This window comes from Meleagris gallopavo, chromosome 9, assembly GCF_905368555.1.
Source record: "Meleagris gallopavo chromosome 9, MGAL_WU_HG_1.1, whole genome shotgun sequence".
In the NCBI taxonomy this organism is placed as follows: Eukaryota; Metazoa; Chordata; class Aves; order Galliformes; family Phasianidae; genus Meleagris; species Meleagris gallopavo.
The window spans coordinates 9,286,689-9,303,989 of NC_139412.1; the positions used below are offsets into that span (position 1 = coordinate 9,286,689).

General features: G+C 48.1%; 1 protein-coding gene and 1 long non-coding RNA gene across 5 annotated transcripts in view; one reads left to right on the plus strand and one right to left on the minus strand.

Annotated features, from left to right (window-relative positions):
- Nucleotides 1-8,980, plus strand: LOC100540854 (non-histone chromosomal protein HMG-14A). 3 transcript variants are annotated; one of them, XM_085230727.1, is made up of 7 exons: nucleotides 1-138; nucleotides 801-907; nucleotides 1,895-1,924; nucleotides 2,327-2,356; nucleotides 3,304-3,354; nucleotides 6,814-6,957; nucleotides 8,281-8,980. In XM_085230727.1, the coding sequence occupies exons 2-7, from the start codon at nucleotides 893-895 to the stop codon at nucleotides 8,326-8,328; spliced, it is 318 nt and encodes a 105-aa protein (XP_085086853.1). In that variant the 5' UTR covers nucleotides 1-138; nucleotides 801-892; the 3' UTR covers nucleotides 8,329-8,980. The 3 variants fall into 3 exon arrangements, with proteins under 3 accessions (XP_085086853.1, XP_085086851.1, XP_085086852.1); XM_085230725.1 differs by lacking the exon at nucleotides 1-138 and adding an exon at nucleotides 386-484; XM_085230726.1 differs by lacking the exon at nucleotides 1-138 and having other exon boundaries at nucleotides 594-907.
- LOC146543775 (uncharacterized) overlaps nucleotides 8,756-17,301 on the minus strand; it is a 20,260-nt gene continuing 11,714 nt past the window's right edge. For both annotated transcript variants that reach the window (XR_014884994.1, XR_014884993.1), the window contains exon 3: nucleotides 8,756-16,339. This is a non-coding gene — a long non-coding RNA (uncharacterized LOC146543775). The remainder of the gene's footprint in view (nucleotides 16,340-17,301) is intronic.

The window sequence follows — 17,301 nt, forward strand, 5'->3', positions numbered from 1 at the left end:
GCCACCTCCTCCTGCCCCCCGCCCGGCACCTTCCCGCCCGCGCCAACGCCGGCACCGCGCGGAGCTCCGCGCCCCGACCCCGGCTCCCTGCGGACAAAGGCGGCGGCTCACGGGGCCGCCCCGAAGCCCGTTCCTCAGGTATCGCTCCCACCGCCCCCCCCGGACCCGAGGCGGGATCGCCCCGCGCCATGGCGGCCCCGCGAGGGACGGAGCGGCCGCCATGTTGTCGTCCTGCGGCCTGCGCTAACTTTGGGGAAGTTTCTTTCCCGGCCTCTGGGGGGACGCGAGAAAGGAGGAGAAGGGGGGGGGCGGAGGGGGGCAGCTCGGCGACCGGCGGGGCAGCGCCGCGACGCGCGGAGCCGTTCCGAGAGCGGCGGCGACGAGCGGCCGCCTCGCACCGATGCCTCCCGCCCTCCACGGGCCCCGCCGGCGGCGCCGCGCCGTATTCACCGCGCGCGTTAGGCCGCTCCGCTGCGCAGACGGCGTAAGGCCGCCGCCGGCCCTCCGTGTGCGAGCGTCTCTCGCGCTACGGCCTCGGCCCCACCCCCCGCCCCCGCCCCGCCCCTCGCGCCGTTTCCCGCGCGCCCATTGGCCGCGGCGGCCGTCACTCCGCGGCTGGGCCCATCTCGCGCTCCCCATTCATGCAGTTTGGTTGCGTGTTGGTGTATTTTACTGTTTGCAATAAAGAGGGGGGGATTTTTTTTTTGTTCAGTTTCTGCTGCAATTAACTCTTGGTCCCGTCGAACGTCTCTTTTTTTTTTTCTTTTTTCCTTCTTTTTTTTTTTTTGGCAATCCCGCAGGACGCTCGAAAACAGTTTCCCGGCGGTTCCCTTTATATTTTTTACACCTCTCCCGATCTCTCTGTTTTGCAATCAACTATTAAGGTGCAACTATGCCCAAAAGAAAGGTAAGCGGGGCAGAACGGGGGCGGGAGGATTACGGCCGTTTGTGCACAAACAGCGCCGATTCGCCGTGTGTGTGTGTGTGTGTGTGTGCGTGCACGCAGAGTTTCGGCGTTTTCCATTTTTGCTGCCCGTCCAGCAGCGCGGCCGCTCTCGTAGGGCCGGGGCCGCGCGGCGCGGAGCTGCGAGTTCACTTCGGGCCGCCGCCGGGCGCAGCGCGGCCGTCTCCATGCTGCTCCCGCCGCCTCCATGGTGCCGCCGCGCCTGGGCCGCGCCGCGCCGCTCCGCCGGGCGCCCACCGCCCCGCGCCAGCCCTGGGCAGCGCCGGCGGCATCGGGGGACAGGTCGGGCCGTATCCCGGCGGCGCTGAGCCGCGGACGGTGCCCCTTTCTCCGCCGTTTGCCTTTGTTCTCCTTTTTTTTTTTTTTTTTTTTTTTTTTTCTCCCACTTCTTGTCATACCAGATGGTTGTGCAATGGTAAATCGGAGCCATTAGGCGGCGCAGAGTTTGAAACCGTCCTTGAAGGCAAGCGGGGAAGGAGCCGCCACCATCATTTAACAACTTTCTCCCGGCCCACGCCGCCGGGATCTCCCCTCCTCCCCAACCCCCACCCGGCCCCGGGGGACCCTCCCCGCCCGCCCCTCCCAAGGGCTCCCCAAGGGCCTCGCGCCCCCCTTGGCGGTGCGGGCTGCCGCGTGCTGCCGGCCGCTCCACGTGTTCGCAAGGGATCCCGGCGCGGCGGGATGCGGCGTGGGGCCGCGGGGTAGCGGGGCGCGCGCGGAGCTTTGTCCTTGCGCGGGGCCGGCGGCGACCTTGTTGTGGCCGCGGATTTGGCGGGAACTTTTTAAACGCGGCGACGCCTTGGCGCGGTGACGTAGCGGCTCGGCGGCCGCGGGGCACGCTGGGAGCTGTAGTCCGCCGGGCGGCCGCAGGGACCCCGCGGGGCTGTGAGGCCGCGTCCCCTCTCACCGTCCCTCTCGCTTCTCTTGCAGGCTCCAGCTGAAGGCGAGGCGAAGGAGGAGGTAGGATTTCCTTCCTCGGTTCCGCTCTGCGCAGGACTTCTGTGGCGGCGTGGGTTAAATCCGAGGTTCCCCTTACGGGTGTGAGCCCTCAGCGTCTCGCTGCGGGACCACCCGCCCGCTCCGAGTCCCCCGGACGCCGCTCTGCACACCAGCCGTTCGGTGCCCGGGGCTGCGGGCCTCCAGGCCCTTACAGTTCAGACATGGCCCTCAGGGCGGTAAGGGGATGCGGTCGTCTGGCACCTCAGTAGGGCTGCTTGTGCAAGGGAGCAGCGCTGAGCGAGCCGTCAGCCCTGTGTCCAGAGGTTCCTAAATCCCGGGGTGTGCAGGGTGTGTGCTGTGCTGTGCTGGGAAAGCACTGCTCTGTGCTTGCTGAGCTGTAGTGACACCTCTTTCTTTATGCAGCCAAAGAGAAGGTCGGCCAGACTATCTGCTGTGAGTATTCCTCTCTAATCTCTTCATATTCCATCTCGTGGGATATTAAGTTCTGGGGGAAAGTTATAGAGAGACTCTTTTTTCCCGCTGCTGCTGTTAGAGGCCAAGTTAAGAGTATCAAAGTATTTAAGAGTAAAATTCCTACTTTATGTGTCTGGGTTTTGAGCAGCAGCATATTACAGGGCCCACTTTCACACATCTCATATGAGTTGTGCAAGTCATTTCATTCATCTGTATTAGTGAGCATATGTCCGGACACATGAGTTGGTTATCCAGACTCAAGGACTATTGATTTTAAGACAAACTTGGTGTCTGTAGGTCTCTTCACTACAGATACCTCCCCATAGCTCTTTAAATTGCCCACGCTTTCCTTAAGCTTGTAATTTGCCCATTGATTTTCAGTGTCCCAAGTGTTGGGTAAGTTGAGATCTAGAGGGCGTAAATCTCTGTTGAGTGGTAGGGTTCAGCCCAAAGTCAGTCTTACACGGGCTCTTGGTATCCTCTCCTACAGGCTTAGTGTGCCCAGCCCTTTTGTAAGCAGTCTTGGAAATGCCAAGTGGGTAACAGTTGCTATTTAAAAAAGAAAGTACTTAATTTTAGTGAAAGTTAAGATGTGTGTTGGCTTCTAGAGTTATGTGCAGATATTAATACATCTCATTTTTGACAGATGCTTGCCTTCACAGTAGACAGTGACGCTCAGACACAGTAGTGATCCGCTCACTACTGCTAGTCAGCATCTGTGCTGTAGCCACTGTAAGGTATATGAGGAAATGTGAGTTTGAACAAGAAAATGTATTGATCCATCACTGACATTAATTCCTTATTACTACTGAAAGAAGCTGTCAACTCAAAATATCTTTTGTTTGAGTAGTTTTAAAAAGTTACCAGTGTAATGCTAAAACTTGCATAGGGTTCATCTGACTGTTTCTTATATGTGTTTTGTACAGAAACCTGCTCCGCCTAAACCGGAGCCAAAGCCCAAAAAGGCAGCACCTAAGGTAAGTGTTGAAGGCATCCTGAACTGATGTTAACACTTCTGTTTTTCAGGGTACTCATAGAGGGGGGAAAAAACACTGAAACAACCCACAACATTCACAACTGATTTTTTTTTTCATAGTTTTCTTTAAAGATTTAAGATTGAATCTTGTGGGTTAAAACAATGTGAAATTGTGACATCGAATTAATTTAATCCAAATTCTCCTGAAGGAATGTGGTAAACTGATCAGATTTTAAGTCAGTTGTAGTGAGGCTCTATTGCTGCCTTGCAAGGCCATTCTGTAGTTTCTTACCATGTATTGTTGGGAAATTGTATTGATTTCAATAGAGATCAGAGATTCAATTAGGGAAGGCATTGAAAATCATGCTTTTAATTGCAGTTTCTCACTGAGTTTTCATTCAGAGGCACTCCTTTCATTTATCAGCTTATCAGATTTTAATCACTGGAGATAAAGATCTACATACTCATTTCCTTAAGCTGGATATTTTCCCAAATGTCAAAAATATCAGCATGTCTGACAGTACAGTTAAACAAAAAATATTCACATTTTCTTTGTGCTTTGGGGCAACAACTTGAAACATAAAAGGAGGCTGTTTCTGTGATCCATGAGGTATCTGTTCTTCCTTTCTGCCACGCTTTCCCAGAGGTCACGGTTTGCAATCCTTTTATTTTAGAGCTATCAGTAAATACTCAGATTGCATTAGGCATTTGCTAATGGGAACACACAAAAAAATATTCTCCTTTTAGTCTGTTTCTATCATACATTTTCCTTAGTGGTTTTGAGTAAAGCACAGGTGAGAGTTTTGGTTACAGAAGGGTATGATGGCCTGAGAACCAGGTGCCCTTTTCTGTATGTTTAAAAGCCCTTGCAATCACATATGGCATCATGGGCTTGCAGATGATGAAAAAACTACTCTTCTTCGAGTTCTGCTTTGTGGAGCAGCAAAAACGTCACGAGGAGAGGACAAGAAAGAGAACCCCACATGCTGTTCCGGGGATCCCCCATCACAGTGGTGTCCAGAGCAAGTTTTTCACATCTGTATCTTGGCTGTGCAGCCTGAACTTCTAGATCCCATTCCAGAGCGGCGGGGGAACCCAGGAGCCCTGCTGCTCAGCATTCCTGCGGTGAGAGCCGCTAGCATTCTGCGCTGCACCTCCCTCTAGTGGCTGCTCCCCTTGAGCCCACATTGCTCCTGTAGCCCCAGTGCTTTCCACTGGGGATCTGCAAGTGCTGGGGTCAGCTTCTGCTGATTAATCGTGCAGAGCTCAGTGCAATTGCATACGATGTGTGGTGGTGTTTTTTTTTTCAGGTTTGCTTTTTTATTTTTCATTTTTATGGAAATATCTAAAGATTTATATACAAAAGCTGTGTTAACAGAATTTTGGAGTTGCAGAGCTAAGCACTTAAAAGTTAAGGACTGTAAGTGATTGTTAGAGCTTACTCCAGTCCCGTGCTGCACGAGCTGTATGGTGCATTTTCTCTCAGGGACTGTATACTATTGAGTTCTGCTGGCAAGTTGCAAGTTGCCCCACACCAGGGTAGTGGCATTGTTCTTCTTGCAGTTAAGGTGTTGGTTTGAATCTAGGATATTTGAGCTTTGGCTCTCTGAAGCTATCTAATACACAGCCAGTGTCTATGCAGAAGGGATTGTAGTAAGAATTCTACAAGATCCCAGGTTCCCCAGTCACAGCTGTATGCTGCAAGGCACTTTCTCTCTGTTCAGAGTCCAATCACAGAAAGTAATTTCTCTGGATTCTTCTCAAGTCTTGTTTTAAGAGGCTTTACCAACAGAGAATAGTCTGCAGAGCAAGTGACTAACACACCTGTGCTGCTAGAGAGCCCTTCACAGCAGACTGCTTCTGTGTGCTTCAGAGGTCTCCAGAAGTTTGTTCAAGTGACAGAGAGCAAACCACTATCGCAGCAGCATTGCAGTTCCGAACCTTAGCACTCCCAAACACTTCCAGAATAGTTATGTGCTGGTGTTACTCTGATGGTTATTTTTCTTGGCCTTTTCCTTCTTCCAACTGCCTCTTGAAAGTGTGAGTGGTGCTCTTCCAACTGAGAGTAGAAGGTGAGAGGAGGCAGATGGCTCTCTTTCCTCCTCTATTTGATGACTCTCTTCCTTCACTTGGAAAAAGAGCTATTGTGTATTCTTCATAAGTCAGTCCCCAGAATGGAGAAGGTTCTGGAGAGTGAGCATAGCCTGGGGGAAGGGATTTCTAATGCACTGAGCTGGAGTATTCCAGGTGGGCTGAAATCCCTCAGGAAGGTCAGGCTGGGGAGTGGGAGGATAGAGAGGAAAAAGCCTCACATGTGATTGGTGCCAGCAACCTCCGGTCTGAGCTTTCTGCATTATTACAGGACTTGGCTTTAATTTGGGTGAGTTTTTATCATCAGCTTTACTGAATAATCAGGTGACTTTGCTTTTACCATTTTGTGACTGTGTTTGACATTAGCAAACAACTCATTTTTGATGTGAATTAATTTTGTGAATTAATAACCTAGGAGATGAAATAAGCACGTAGGCTTTTTAGAACTTTTAGACACTGGGTGTCACGGAGTTAACCATAAAACCATGACACTGGGACAGCTCCATTTTCTGACTAGGTAAATGTGTGTATTTGTGGTTTATGTGCTTAGCTTCACTTACCTTTGGGTAGTAGTTTTGGAGATATTTATTGTTCTTTTGTTGGAACCATGTTTATCAGTCATGATTTGCTTAGATTCTTTGATGGTTTCTGGTTTGCTGGTTCTTTATTGGCAGCAAGAGGAGATCCTTGCAAGTGAAATTGATAAAAAACCATGCTTGTTTCTGGGTTAGGGTCAGAGTTTACTATATAGAAAACTTACTACAGAAGTTGTGGCATTGAACTTTGTTTTGATTTAGTCGGATCAGCCATACAAGAAACTGTGGTTAAATAATAACTGCAAAGTTTGCGTTGTTATTGAAGTGATGCTGTTGGGCCCCCAGCTTGTGTATCACACAAATGGTTTATTATAGTAAAGAATATTTCGGGCAGACAAGGGGGAAAGTCCTTTGACTACAGCTTTGTTACAGTTTCTAAATAGGCCTCAATAGCACATCTGAAGTATTCTGGTATTTCCACTAGTTGCACATGTTCTTTTTGTTCTTTGGTATGCCTTTCAGCAGCACAGCAGAAATACAGGCCAGTTCAACTCCAGCATTTTTTAGCTAATTTAATTGAATGCCTATTTAAAATAGGAATTCTTTTAACCCCAGCTGTGACTGCTTTTATATTACGCACTTCTCAGTAGCACGTTTGGGGCAGAATAGAAGGAAAACACTTCTCCATAGAAACCTCCATCTCATCTTTGTCACTGGGAAGTTCTGTGTGTAGAAGCAGGTTGTGTGGACAGTTTCAGAGTTGTGAATGTGCGAATGAAGGCGTACGAGTTGGAAGTCAGCATTTACCATATCGCAGTTTCTTTTCTTAACAGAAAGAAAAGGCAGCAAACGATAAAAAGGAAGACAAAAAGGCAGCAACAAAAGGGAAGAAAGGAGCCAAAGGCAAAGATGAAACTAAACAAGAGGATGCAAAAGAAGAAAACCACTCTGAAAATGGAGATACCAAAACTAATGAGGTACCTTAGCTACAGTAAACATGGGAATAAACACAGATGTATTGGTAATGCATCTGCTGGAACTAATGATTGGGGCCTCCTTGTCGGAAGGTGGTGCGTTCACTGCTGTCCTGTTAAGACACACCAGCTGCAGTGTCTGTGCAGGGCGACTCCCAGGGAGAGCCTGAAAGAATAGCATTCTCCTTTAAACTCTTTCCTGCTATGTGGTAGAGCCCTTCCACAGGTGGTCTGTGCTATTGTAGCGTCCCTCTCTGTGTTGGCAAAGAGCAATGCAGGATATCTGGGGAACGATAGAGCTCAGAAAGATTGCTGTCCAACCCTGAGCTGACTTTGCATATCCTCTCTGGACTGCTGGATTGCCTATTCTGCTCAGCATGGGTTGGTACTGTGCCAGAAATCTGGTTTTAAGTTTTACACAATTCTTTAAAACAATTCTTCACATCAGAACAGTTCAACAAGAATTCTTCAAAACAAACTTAGTCTTGTCTCTTGATCCGAAAGCCTCTTTCTTATAGGTTCTTGGTCTTGTCTCTTGATTTGCAAGCCTCTTCCTTACAGGTTCTTACCGTATCAGCTACTTACATAAGAGCTGCCGTTTGCTAGGACTAGCTACAAGCTTCAGTCCGCTCCTGATAGCCTTTTCCTAGCACTCCTGTTGCTGATAGAAGTGCAACATTTGCTACAGGCTCCTTTCATCCCTGTAGACGTAGACTAGCCTCTTGTGTACTCCAGTGCTCTCTCTTTTACAGTGCTCTCTCTTCGCGTGCTGAGTATCACTACAGAGTTAATGGGTCATTTATTTGTTCATTCTAAAAAACAATTCTCAAGCTTCTCTGCTAAAAATTAATATGGCATCACTGTACTTCCAAGGATCGCTGATAGGAGCTTGGCAATTTTGATGTGTTGACTTAAAAACTAATAGCAGATGTCTTTATAGAACAGCCTCCCTGAAGTTAGTACAACACAAGTATTTGTGTGTAATTCTTACACTTCCTTGTGACTGGACGGAGATGAGGACATGAACTTCCCCTAGCACTTGATTGATTCTTATCTAAAACACGTTTCAAATTCTGCCTCTGGATTCTCTTCACATTCTGATATTAATCGATCATCAAATAATCACCTCCATGGTTTAATTTTTAGAATTATCAGCCAACGCGTCGTTGTGTTGATATTATTGGTAGTAGCTGTGCTTTCCTGTTTATCTACAGAAAATGTTGTCCATGTGCGTGCTAACAAAGTAGTCTCTCTTTGATGCTTGTTCGAATTGAATCCGATTAGCATTACAAATAATATTTCTATTCTTCCCAAACACTTTTATAGGCACCAGCTGCTGAAGCATCTGATGATAAGGAAGCCAAGTCCGAGTAATGTTAACCCTGCCCTATATCTCCATCATTTGGTATCCGTACCTCCATGCTGTATTGTTAACAGAGAGGAATATTTTTATCAACTATTTTATAAATGCAGGTTTTTTTAGCATGAATTTAATTATGGAACATCTTCATCTCGGTTACTTGGGAATTGAATCCCTAACAAACAAAACAAAAAAAAAATCATTGTTTTTAAATTTTGTGATTGTAATAGTTTGTATGGTACATGGAAAGAATAAGTGGTGGTAGCTTTTGACTTCTGTCAGTGTGTCCCTTTTTGTGTAAGTCATGCTTACAGAGTTCAGATTTTAATTTTACCCTTGTATGTGTTGTATGGTTTCTTAAAGTGGGGAGGTCTCAAAACAAATAACTGTGTTAAACATTCCAGTGGTTCTGTGGGTTGCTTTTATAAAGAAGGTGAGCTATTTTCATGAAAAAAAAAAAAAAAAACCTAAGAGCTGGAAATCTGTTGTTTTCCCAAATGTAATTTTATTTTGTCGGTTTTGAAAAATAAATAAATAATGGAAAAAAAAGCGTAATCATGTTTTTAAATGAAATACAAACATTTCTTTTAAAAGGGCAGGTCGGTTGTATGTACCCACTGTTAGGAATTTTGCTGGATTTATCTTAATAAAAAAGACTCCTCAAAAGCTGACTGTGGTTCGTTGCTTGTGCTGCACACGCGCTGCTGGAGCTCTCCTGGAGGGGCTCCGTGCTGAAGGGACCCCGTGCAGCTGGGACCTGGCATCCAAAGCACGGCCGGTGTTTGGGCCCCTGGTTCCTGCAGTTGTGTCAACAAAACCGACTCCATGCAGTCAGAATGGGAACAGATGGTTCCAGAGGAAACGCGCTGCCTTGTGCTGGCAGGGCGCTACCCCAGCATTCCCGCATGGAAGCTTACGTTCTAGACTTTGCTTCCTCGAGAAAAGCTGAGATACTTGGTGCTGCCCAACGTGCCTTAAGGGCTGTCGGTGTTATAAACTCGGGTGGGTGTTGTCTCATTTATGTTTCAGTGCCTGGTAATTGATAACAGCTTAGAAGAGGGGTCTTCCCTCTTAGAAACAGCAGGTGAGCTTGGAGATAGCAGTGCTGACAGCAAACTTCTAGCAGTGTAAAATAGTTTTCCGTTATGATGCTGGAATGGTCAGAGTACCAGTTACAGTGTGTGCTTACCTACCTTTTATTTGTAGCTTCGTCTAAAATGTTCTACTTATGGAGTGTTTCCTTGGACTTGGTTAGCTTTCCCCAGCATGATCATGTGTGTATATACAGAAAATGGTTTCCATGAATGCAAGGCTGCTCTGGGAATCACTGCTACACCAGGCATATACATAGGGGTTTAATACTTGTTTTACCTAGTTTTATTTCTGTTACTACAGCTCTGCTGTACAGTTTTTTTCAAGGACGCTTCACATTTTCCTCTCTAAGCCACCTTCTTTATGGTCTCTTTACATTGATGACCAAATTTATCGTGTATTTGATAGGAAGAAAAATGTCTGCAATGCAGAAAGTATGGTTTTTTTTGTGTGTGTAAGATTGTTTTGCAGCTCAGAAATGTGAAATTCCAGGAGGCTGCATAGTTGATGTCCTATCCACAACCTAACTCGGTGTCTCAGTGCAGTGCCCTGTATGAACTGGCTGTTCCCTGAGCAGTACCCCGGGGTGCTGGCTGCTTGGTGATGTTTAGTGGTGATTTAACCTCCAAGGCCTAAAGCACAGATGATTTTTATTCCTTTCATTCCGTAGGTGTGCTCTGTTAAAGCAGCCAGGGTATGTGAGCTACAACTTCTTTGCAGGGCTGTTACACAAGTTCAGGTGATATTTTTCCCTCCTAGGATTTTCTATGGGATGCATCTGTCAGTGTGTGAAAGCTCATGGTGATTTAGTGATACCAGGAGATTCTGCATATTTTAGATTGAAGGAATCCAGTGACAATTCAAATGTCATCCCCACACTTTTACACATGAAAATTACTGAATTTAGCTTGCTTTTGAGCAATAAAGGGTTGCTAATAGGCACGGCAGTTTGTTTTGGAGACACGATGCAATAGTTTTTAGGGGCTGACCAAATGCTGCTTGAAGTTGGTGAGAAATACCAGTGGGCCTGCACAGCTTTAAGGGTAAGATGCATTTTGGAATAAAGCATATTATACCAGCAGTGTCTCCTCCCAGCTTCCAGTGGTTGCTCTGCAGGGGCTTAAAACATCACATCTGGTGTAAATAGGAAGGTGAGCTCCTTGTCCAAATCTCAGTGACACCCCTCTCTTTCCAGTTTCATTCTCCCTCAGTGTTTCGGGCATGGTTATTTAAATAGCAGCCAACAGTATGAGTATGGTTGATATTTTCTTCCTAGCAAAAGGCTCATCCATGTGCCAAAGTGCAATCAGCCCATCATCCACTAATTGAGGTCATTCTGTATGTTAGGTGACATTTCTCCATTCTAATTCAGAGGCTGTTACAGACATACAATTGAGTGTTTGGTTTTGTTTAGTTCCTCTTTCAGTGCCAGGATGAGAGTTTTCTTAATTCTATAACTATTGTTACAACCAGATTCCTGTTACAAATAAACTCAGAAAATTGCTTAAGAACTTTTCATACAAACCTCATTGCTCAAGTTCACAACTTTTCAGAGCAATGGGATATTTGAGTGAGTTGCACAATGAAATAGTTTTGTGCCTTCTGCCAAGCCCTCCTCATCTGATACTCTTGACATCTTGACACTGCATCAAAGGTAGCTCCAGTTTATGGCTGACCAAAAAGTGGAGGGTTCAGTGGGAGGAATTTTTCATGACCAGTCAGTTTGGGTGTCCCTGATTCCAGGCTCAGTTGGAATGCATGGAGAAACCCTTCACTGAGCTCCTTGGCTCTCCACTGGCAGAGCTCTCGGGCATAAGAAACGTGTTTCCCATTCTAGTTCTGACTAGGAAAGGTTCTCAGAATGGCTACGCAGGCAAAATCAACTGTGGGCATTTGATTATCATTGCTGATGATAACAACTCCAGACAAGGTGTGATGTGACAAACAGCTTCATGAGTCTTAAGACAGCAATGGTTCTGTAGTGGCACAACGGTGTTCTCAGCAAAGGGAGGAGACTTCATGTGAAGTAAGATGCATGTTTTGAGCAAGGCACATGTTTCGAGCAAGGCAGCTCAAAAACTTGCATTTTGCACTGAAACCTGGTGAAAGGTGGCAATGCTGCTGCTCATCATGAGTTACAGACTCTGTACGTGGAGGTAGTTGATGAATGTTACATCCAGTTAAACGAGCGGACTGCAGGCACTGCCATTACCCAGAAAGGAGGAGCCCTACAAGGCATTGTGGAGTTGGGTGTATGGCCAGGGCCAGGGCTGCTGGAACACAGCGCAGTGCTCTGGTTGCAGTGAAGCAGTGCTGGGTCACATTGCACCGTCAGCACAGAAACGCAGTGTGCTTCCACCCAGCAAGATGGCAGGGAACAACGAACCCATTGTAGACCAACTGGAGGGATCGTGTGCACGCTTTGGACCCATCGTATTGTTAGGGAGGTTCTCCATAATGGTTTCATTTAGTAGCAATCATTGGACAAAGCAAAGCTCTTTGCTGTGCCGCTCGGTGCACGAATGCCCTATGATGTAACTTATGATGCAGTCTCCTAGTGCAGCGCGGGGCTGAGCTACTTCAGCATGCGTATCGAATGTAGGATAAAGGGCTGAGACCTCCCATTCCTTGATGTAATGCTTGTTCTTACAGGAGCCTCAGCAGAACGTGGCAAATTGTTTGCTCTGTGAGAGCAATGAAAGGCTTAGAGAAACTGCTGAGCACCTGGAAAGTGAGGTTGAAGGAAGAGGAGACACCTTGGAACTTCTCCCTTGGGTCCATCGTTAGCGATGTGTTGGGGTGGCACAGAGGGAGGAACGGGAGGGAAGAGGCACAAGCAAACAGAAAGTGGAAATCAGTGAGGTCCTTCTGCTTGGAAAAAAAAACAGGAGGAGGGAGTGAAATCTTATATTTTAAATGGGGAGGGGAGAATAACAACTCTCCCCGGACCACATACAAGAAAGGCTTTTTAGATACATCCTATGTCCATCTTCGCTCCTTTGAGTGAAGTAACTGCATGCAAAAGCCAGAAAATCTGATGTGTCTGATTTTCAGATCAAGAACAACTCCCTGGTAGTTAATGGAGTTACACTGGTGTTAATCTGATGAAGCAGAAAGAAAATTGGATCCCCTGAATAGAAACGGATGGCTCTTCTTTCCAGTTGTCCCAATGGTGATGTTCCTCCTCCATGCAGCTGGTGCAGGAGCCCTGCTCTGAAACCTGATCCTGCTGGATGGGTTCCAGTGAGCCAAGAACACCCCTCGGGCTGCGTCCGCGGCTTTCGAGGAGCCTCTCTCCTTCTGAGAGAACAATGTCAGCGTGGCTGCTGGCCAGAGAGCATCTCAGAGCCCAGAGAGAGGAGGCGGTCACTACAGAGCATGGAGGAAGGGGACGGAAGTCATCGCTGCCCATGCGAATAGCAGAGGGTCCAGGGGAAACAAAGCACTGCCTGGCTCGGGAGGGAGATGCTCACAACTTGACACATGGGAACACTCAAGTGTTGGCCCAGTGTGTTACAGTGAGCCCAAGATTGTCACCGAGAGGTGACACCTGGAAGAAGTGAAATGAAGTAGGTGCTTATGTGATATGAAATGAACAACATCGCAAATTGGAAAGCGCTGTTTCTAAAAGAGCAGAAATCAAATTGACATCGCAAAGCTCTCGAAGGCATTTTAATATAGTTGGACACATCTTAAACATTTCCAGACGTTCTTAAAAAAAAGGGTATGGGGGGGGGGGAACAATGCAGACAAAAATGAGGTATTGAAGCCTGAAAATAGAATGGCAGGGCCAGATTTAAACCAGGTTCATCTCACTGGACTCAAGGACTGTGCTGCTCCAGAGGTCGCTGCCAGGGTGAGGACTCGGAGCTGGGGGGAGCAGAGTGTGCCCTGCACACAGCCAGGCCTGCCCGCCCCGCAGCCCTGGGTTGCTGCTCGTCCTGTGGTGCTGGAGCCCTGGAGTTCTGCCATTTGGCAGCATCTTCTTCCCTGCCAAGAGGGGAGCGTTGCTTTCCTTAGGGATTGAGGTGAGAGCAATCCTGGAATTCACAGTGTTACAAGCTTACAAGCTGCTTGTAAGCGATCCAAGCACTGAAATCCAGAAAAATCACCAGGGTTTTATTAGTTTAACATTAACAGTTCAAGGAGGGAGTAGGAGTACGTTTCTTGGAGCTAAAACCAGATGTGAGACTTCGTAGCCACAAAGCTTTCTGGTTCCCCTCTGTTTGCTTTTCCCTCGGGAAGATGAAAGCAGCAGCAGGGAGGGAAGGTTCTGATGGCAGCAGCTCTCTGCCTTCACCCTCGCTGCGGGGATCCCGCTGGATGCTGCTCCACAACCACGAGGGAGCTGCTTGGATCCGCGTGCTGCTGCGGTGGAGGTGGGTGCGCTCCAGCTGGGACACAGCCACAGCTTCCAGCCAGGGTTGATGTGTGCTGGAGCTGATGGCTTGTCCTTTGCAGGTCAGGACCCCGCTCCGTTTTGCACCGGGAGCACCGAGAAGGGCTGGGCTCACAGTCTGAGGGAAGCCCTGCGAGAGCTGCCTTCCCCTCAGGCCTCCTCCTATAAATCTTTCCACGCTGCAAACAGAAATTTGCAAATCTAGGCCAAGCGTTCCCTGCTCCTATTTCACCACCCATGTTGTCGGAGGGCGGTTGTGCTGTGCGCTATAGAGATGCAGCATCTCAGGATAAACCCAGACCTCTCTGCTCCGTGCTCATGCAGCCCAGTGGGGTCCTCTTCTATACCTGGACCGTTACCCTGGGACTAATTAAAATAATTAACAAGTGTAATTAACTGTTGAGAGTTTTAGCACATTGTATCAGCAACAATTAAATAAATAGCCCTTTTTGTCTTGCAAAGAATTGACAGAGAGGGGAACAAGGAGGAGGGAGGTGGAGAGACTGATGCGGTGGCACGGGGAAGTGAATAGGGGTCGGTGGCTCTTGTGTTGGAAGACAAAGCAGACAAAGCGGTGCCCCACGGAATTACCGAGTGGCAGATGCAGATCGGCCACATTTCCCGCAGCGCGTAATTAAGCTGAGGAGCTCATTGCCCAAATGGATCCCCAAATCCGAGGGGCACGGAGTGCTGGGGGCCCTGAGTTGTCCCCAGATCCCTGCTGCCTGGTCCTGCTGTTCATTTGGTGCCACGAAACCGCGGTGGCTGCTCCGCAGAGTTAAGGGACGCATCCCAGCCATGTTCCAGCACTGCTCAGCCTGGCTCCAGCCTCCAGCACGGAGCCTTTGGGCTCGCCTCTCCTCACCATCAGTGAGCCCGGGCTGCATTTTTGGCAGCACAGGAGTCCAGAAGGATGGAGCAGAACCCACATGCAGGTGCCCCTCTGCCCAAGGAACAGGGACAGTGGCAGTGGCAATCCTGTTGTGAGGGGAGCAAGTAGGTGCCCTGCTCCGCTTTGTGCATTTTGCTGAAATGCGTGAGCCCAAAGGGAAAGAAACAGCAGAAATCCAAGCAAACATGGAAGGTGAGGCCCACGGCAGTCATTGGAGGTCCCTCTGCAGGCTGAACACAGGGAGGGCTCCATCCCCATCTATTTCTGCTCCAAGTGTGCCAGCGCGACTCAGCTGCCTTTCCTGATTGAAATCTAACACCTTTTATATGGTTCACTTCTCATAACTTGAGGGTTTTTTTTTAAAGAAAAATTAATTCCTTGGACTTTGGCACCAGCGGGCAGCAATTGGGGCAGAAGCTGTGCTCCTGCCCTGCAGAGCCTTCCCCCCTCTGCCCCCCGTCATCATCTCCCATCAGCATCTTCCTTCAGCCCATTTATTTTAAGGGAACACAAAAGCTCTGCTTTCTGCCCGTTCCCTCCTTGCTGCCCGGTGCCCCATGTCCCAGCCCCAGTGCCACTGCCCTCCCTCTGCCATCTGCATGACAAAACCCAGGGCTCCATCCTTTTGGGGATTGCCCGCACCACAAACCTTATGGGCTTTATCAAAAGCTCGGATGATTTTAGGGTCTAGGTTTTTATTCATTACAGCGTTGGCTGACAAAGCCCATTACATCATCTGTTTGGAAGAGAAATTCTCTGCAGCTGCTTGTGTGGCACAGGGGGGTTTGCTGGAAAAAATAAGACACATTTTTTTTTGTTTCATTCTTTCAGGGCAATTTTCCTTCAAATTGCTGAAAAACTGCACGTTAAAAAGGCTTCCAAAGTGGAAACGAAAAGGGCAGCATGCAGCAGCTTAACCGTTCTTTTTTTCTTTTTTCCATTTCCCTTCCAAAAAGCTGGGGGAAGGCAGCCCCCGCTCGGGGCCGTGTTTGGTGCTGGGATGTGGGGACAGCAGGGTGCCCCATCCCGCCCCACTGCTGCTGGGAAGTCCTCCTGGCTCAGCACGGTGTGAGCAGAGGAATCCCTCCAGCGTCCAAGAGAAGAGGCTGAAGTTGTAGCTTGGTGGTGTTGGAATGGCTGCTAAGCTCGAAAGAAAGATTTGTAATTCATAGGGGAGCATGCACACAAGGTGCTATGGAAAATATCTCAGTTCTTCACTCACTGCAATTAAGAGTGAGAAAAACCCATAACTACAGATAAAAATGCATTATTATAGATGAGTGTGACAGACCACTGTGTTTCCCCATCAGGTGAGCAGCACGGATGGGCTGAGCATTGTTACCACAGGAGTCTCACAAGTGGATTTTCAGACATTTTAACTGTATCCAGGAAAAGATGGGTCCTAACTGCATCCTAACTCATGTGTCACTGCTGAATGTGTCCTTGGTGGTAATCTGGATGTGCCAAGGAGCACAGAGGTGTGGCACTGACACAGCATGGTGGGCTGGTGGTCCGTCTTGGTGGTCCCAACCTTAATGAGTGGCTGCCTGAGCAATGGAAATGCTGCTGGGTTTTGGCAGCCTCATCAACGTGGAGAAGGCATGAGGGACGTGGGGTGATCCAGGTGGTGACCTCAGTGCTGCTGTTTAAAAGAATGGAGCTTCTTTCAGTGGTAGAGATTGGGTCATGTTCAGTTTATGTTTTATCTCGGATAGAAATTGATTTTTTTAATAGGTCAAGAGTTCAGGAAAGCTAAAAAAAAATAAACCAGGATCTGTCTTTTTCTGCTCCCTGAATACATAGGGCTGCTTTCCAGCACACATTTCATTTTCAGGTGAGTTCCTTTGTTGCCATAGCAATATTACTCGTGTTTGGAAAGCCACAGCTTTGGTTTTCTCCCAGGCCATGCTGTCACACGCAGGCAGCACCCTGAGCCCAGCACAGAGCCGCACTGAGCTGCGTCACAGCACACAGGCAGAGGGGGGCCATGGGGGAGCGCGGGGCTCCCACCCAAAGATGCTCCTCTCTTCTCATCCTTCCACCCCACACCTCGCAGTGTGGCTTTGCAGTAAGGTCAAAGGAAACCCGGTGGCTTTACTAATTAGCACTTATTAACAATGCTTCTCTGGCTGTGCCCGCAGCTCTCCCTCCAGGCACTGGTGCACATGCAGCAACAAAACCTGCGTGTGCCTCAGAGAGCACAGAATCCCGTAAATCCCATTTGCTGCCACACAGGTGTCTCATTTCCTTGCTCTGCAGATCCCAGGCCCAATAAATTTATTTTACTATTCCGCTAACAGAAAGGCTTTAAATACTGAGGGACATGCATTACGGGGGTATGTAATAGCATTAAGAAAGACACGAGAAAAAGGGATTCCTTGGTAAGGGAGCGGTTCGGTGGACTTTTGGGTGATAGGTATTCTGTATATGTACTAGGAATTAAGATTTGATTTTAAGTATTTGTATATTAAATATTTAATCTCGTCATATCTAAGTCATTTGATCTGGACAGGCGGGATTGCTGGGCTGACGCTGACGGGATGAGCTTCAACACAACCATGTGGCAGGTCCTGCAGTTAGGCCGAGCAACTGGAAGGCTGTGCA

Bases quoted from the DNA above. Each gene is read 5' to 3' on its own strand.
- LOC100540854 (XM_085230725.1), top strand. From the start codon at position 401: ATGCCTCCCGCCCTCCACGGGCCCCGCCGGCGGCGCCGCGCCGTATTC. The intron at 908-1,894 runs GTAAGCGGGGCA...CTTCTCTTGCAG, and splicing joins CAACTATGCCCAAAAGAAAG to GCTCCAGCTGAAGGCGAGGC. The intron at 2,357-3,303 runs GTGAGTATTCCT...TGTTTTGTACAG, and splicing joins GGTCGGCCAGACTATCTGCT to AAACCTGCTCCGCCTAAACC.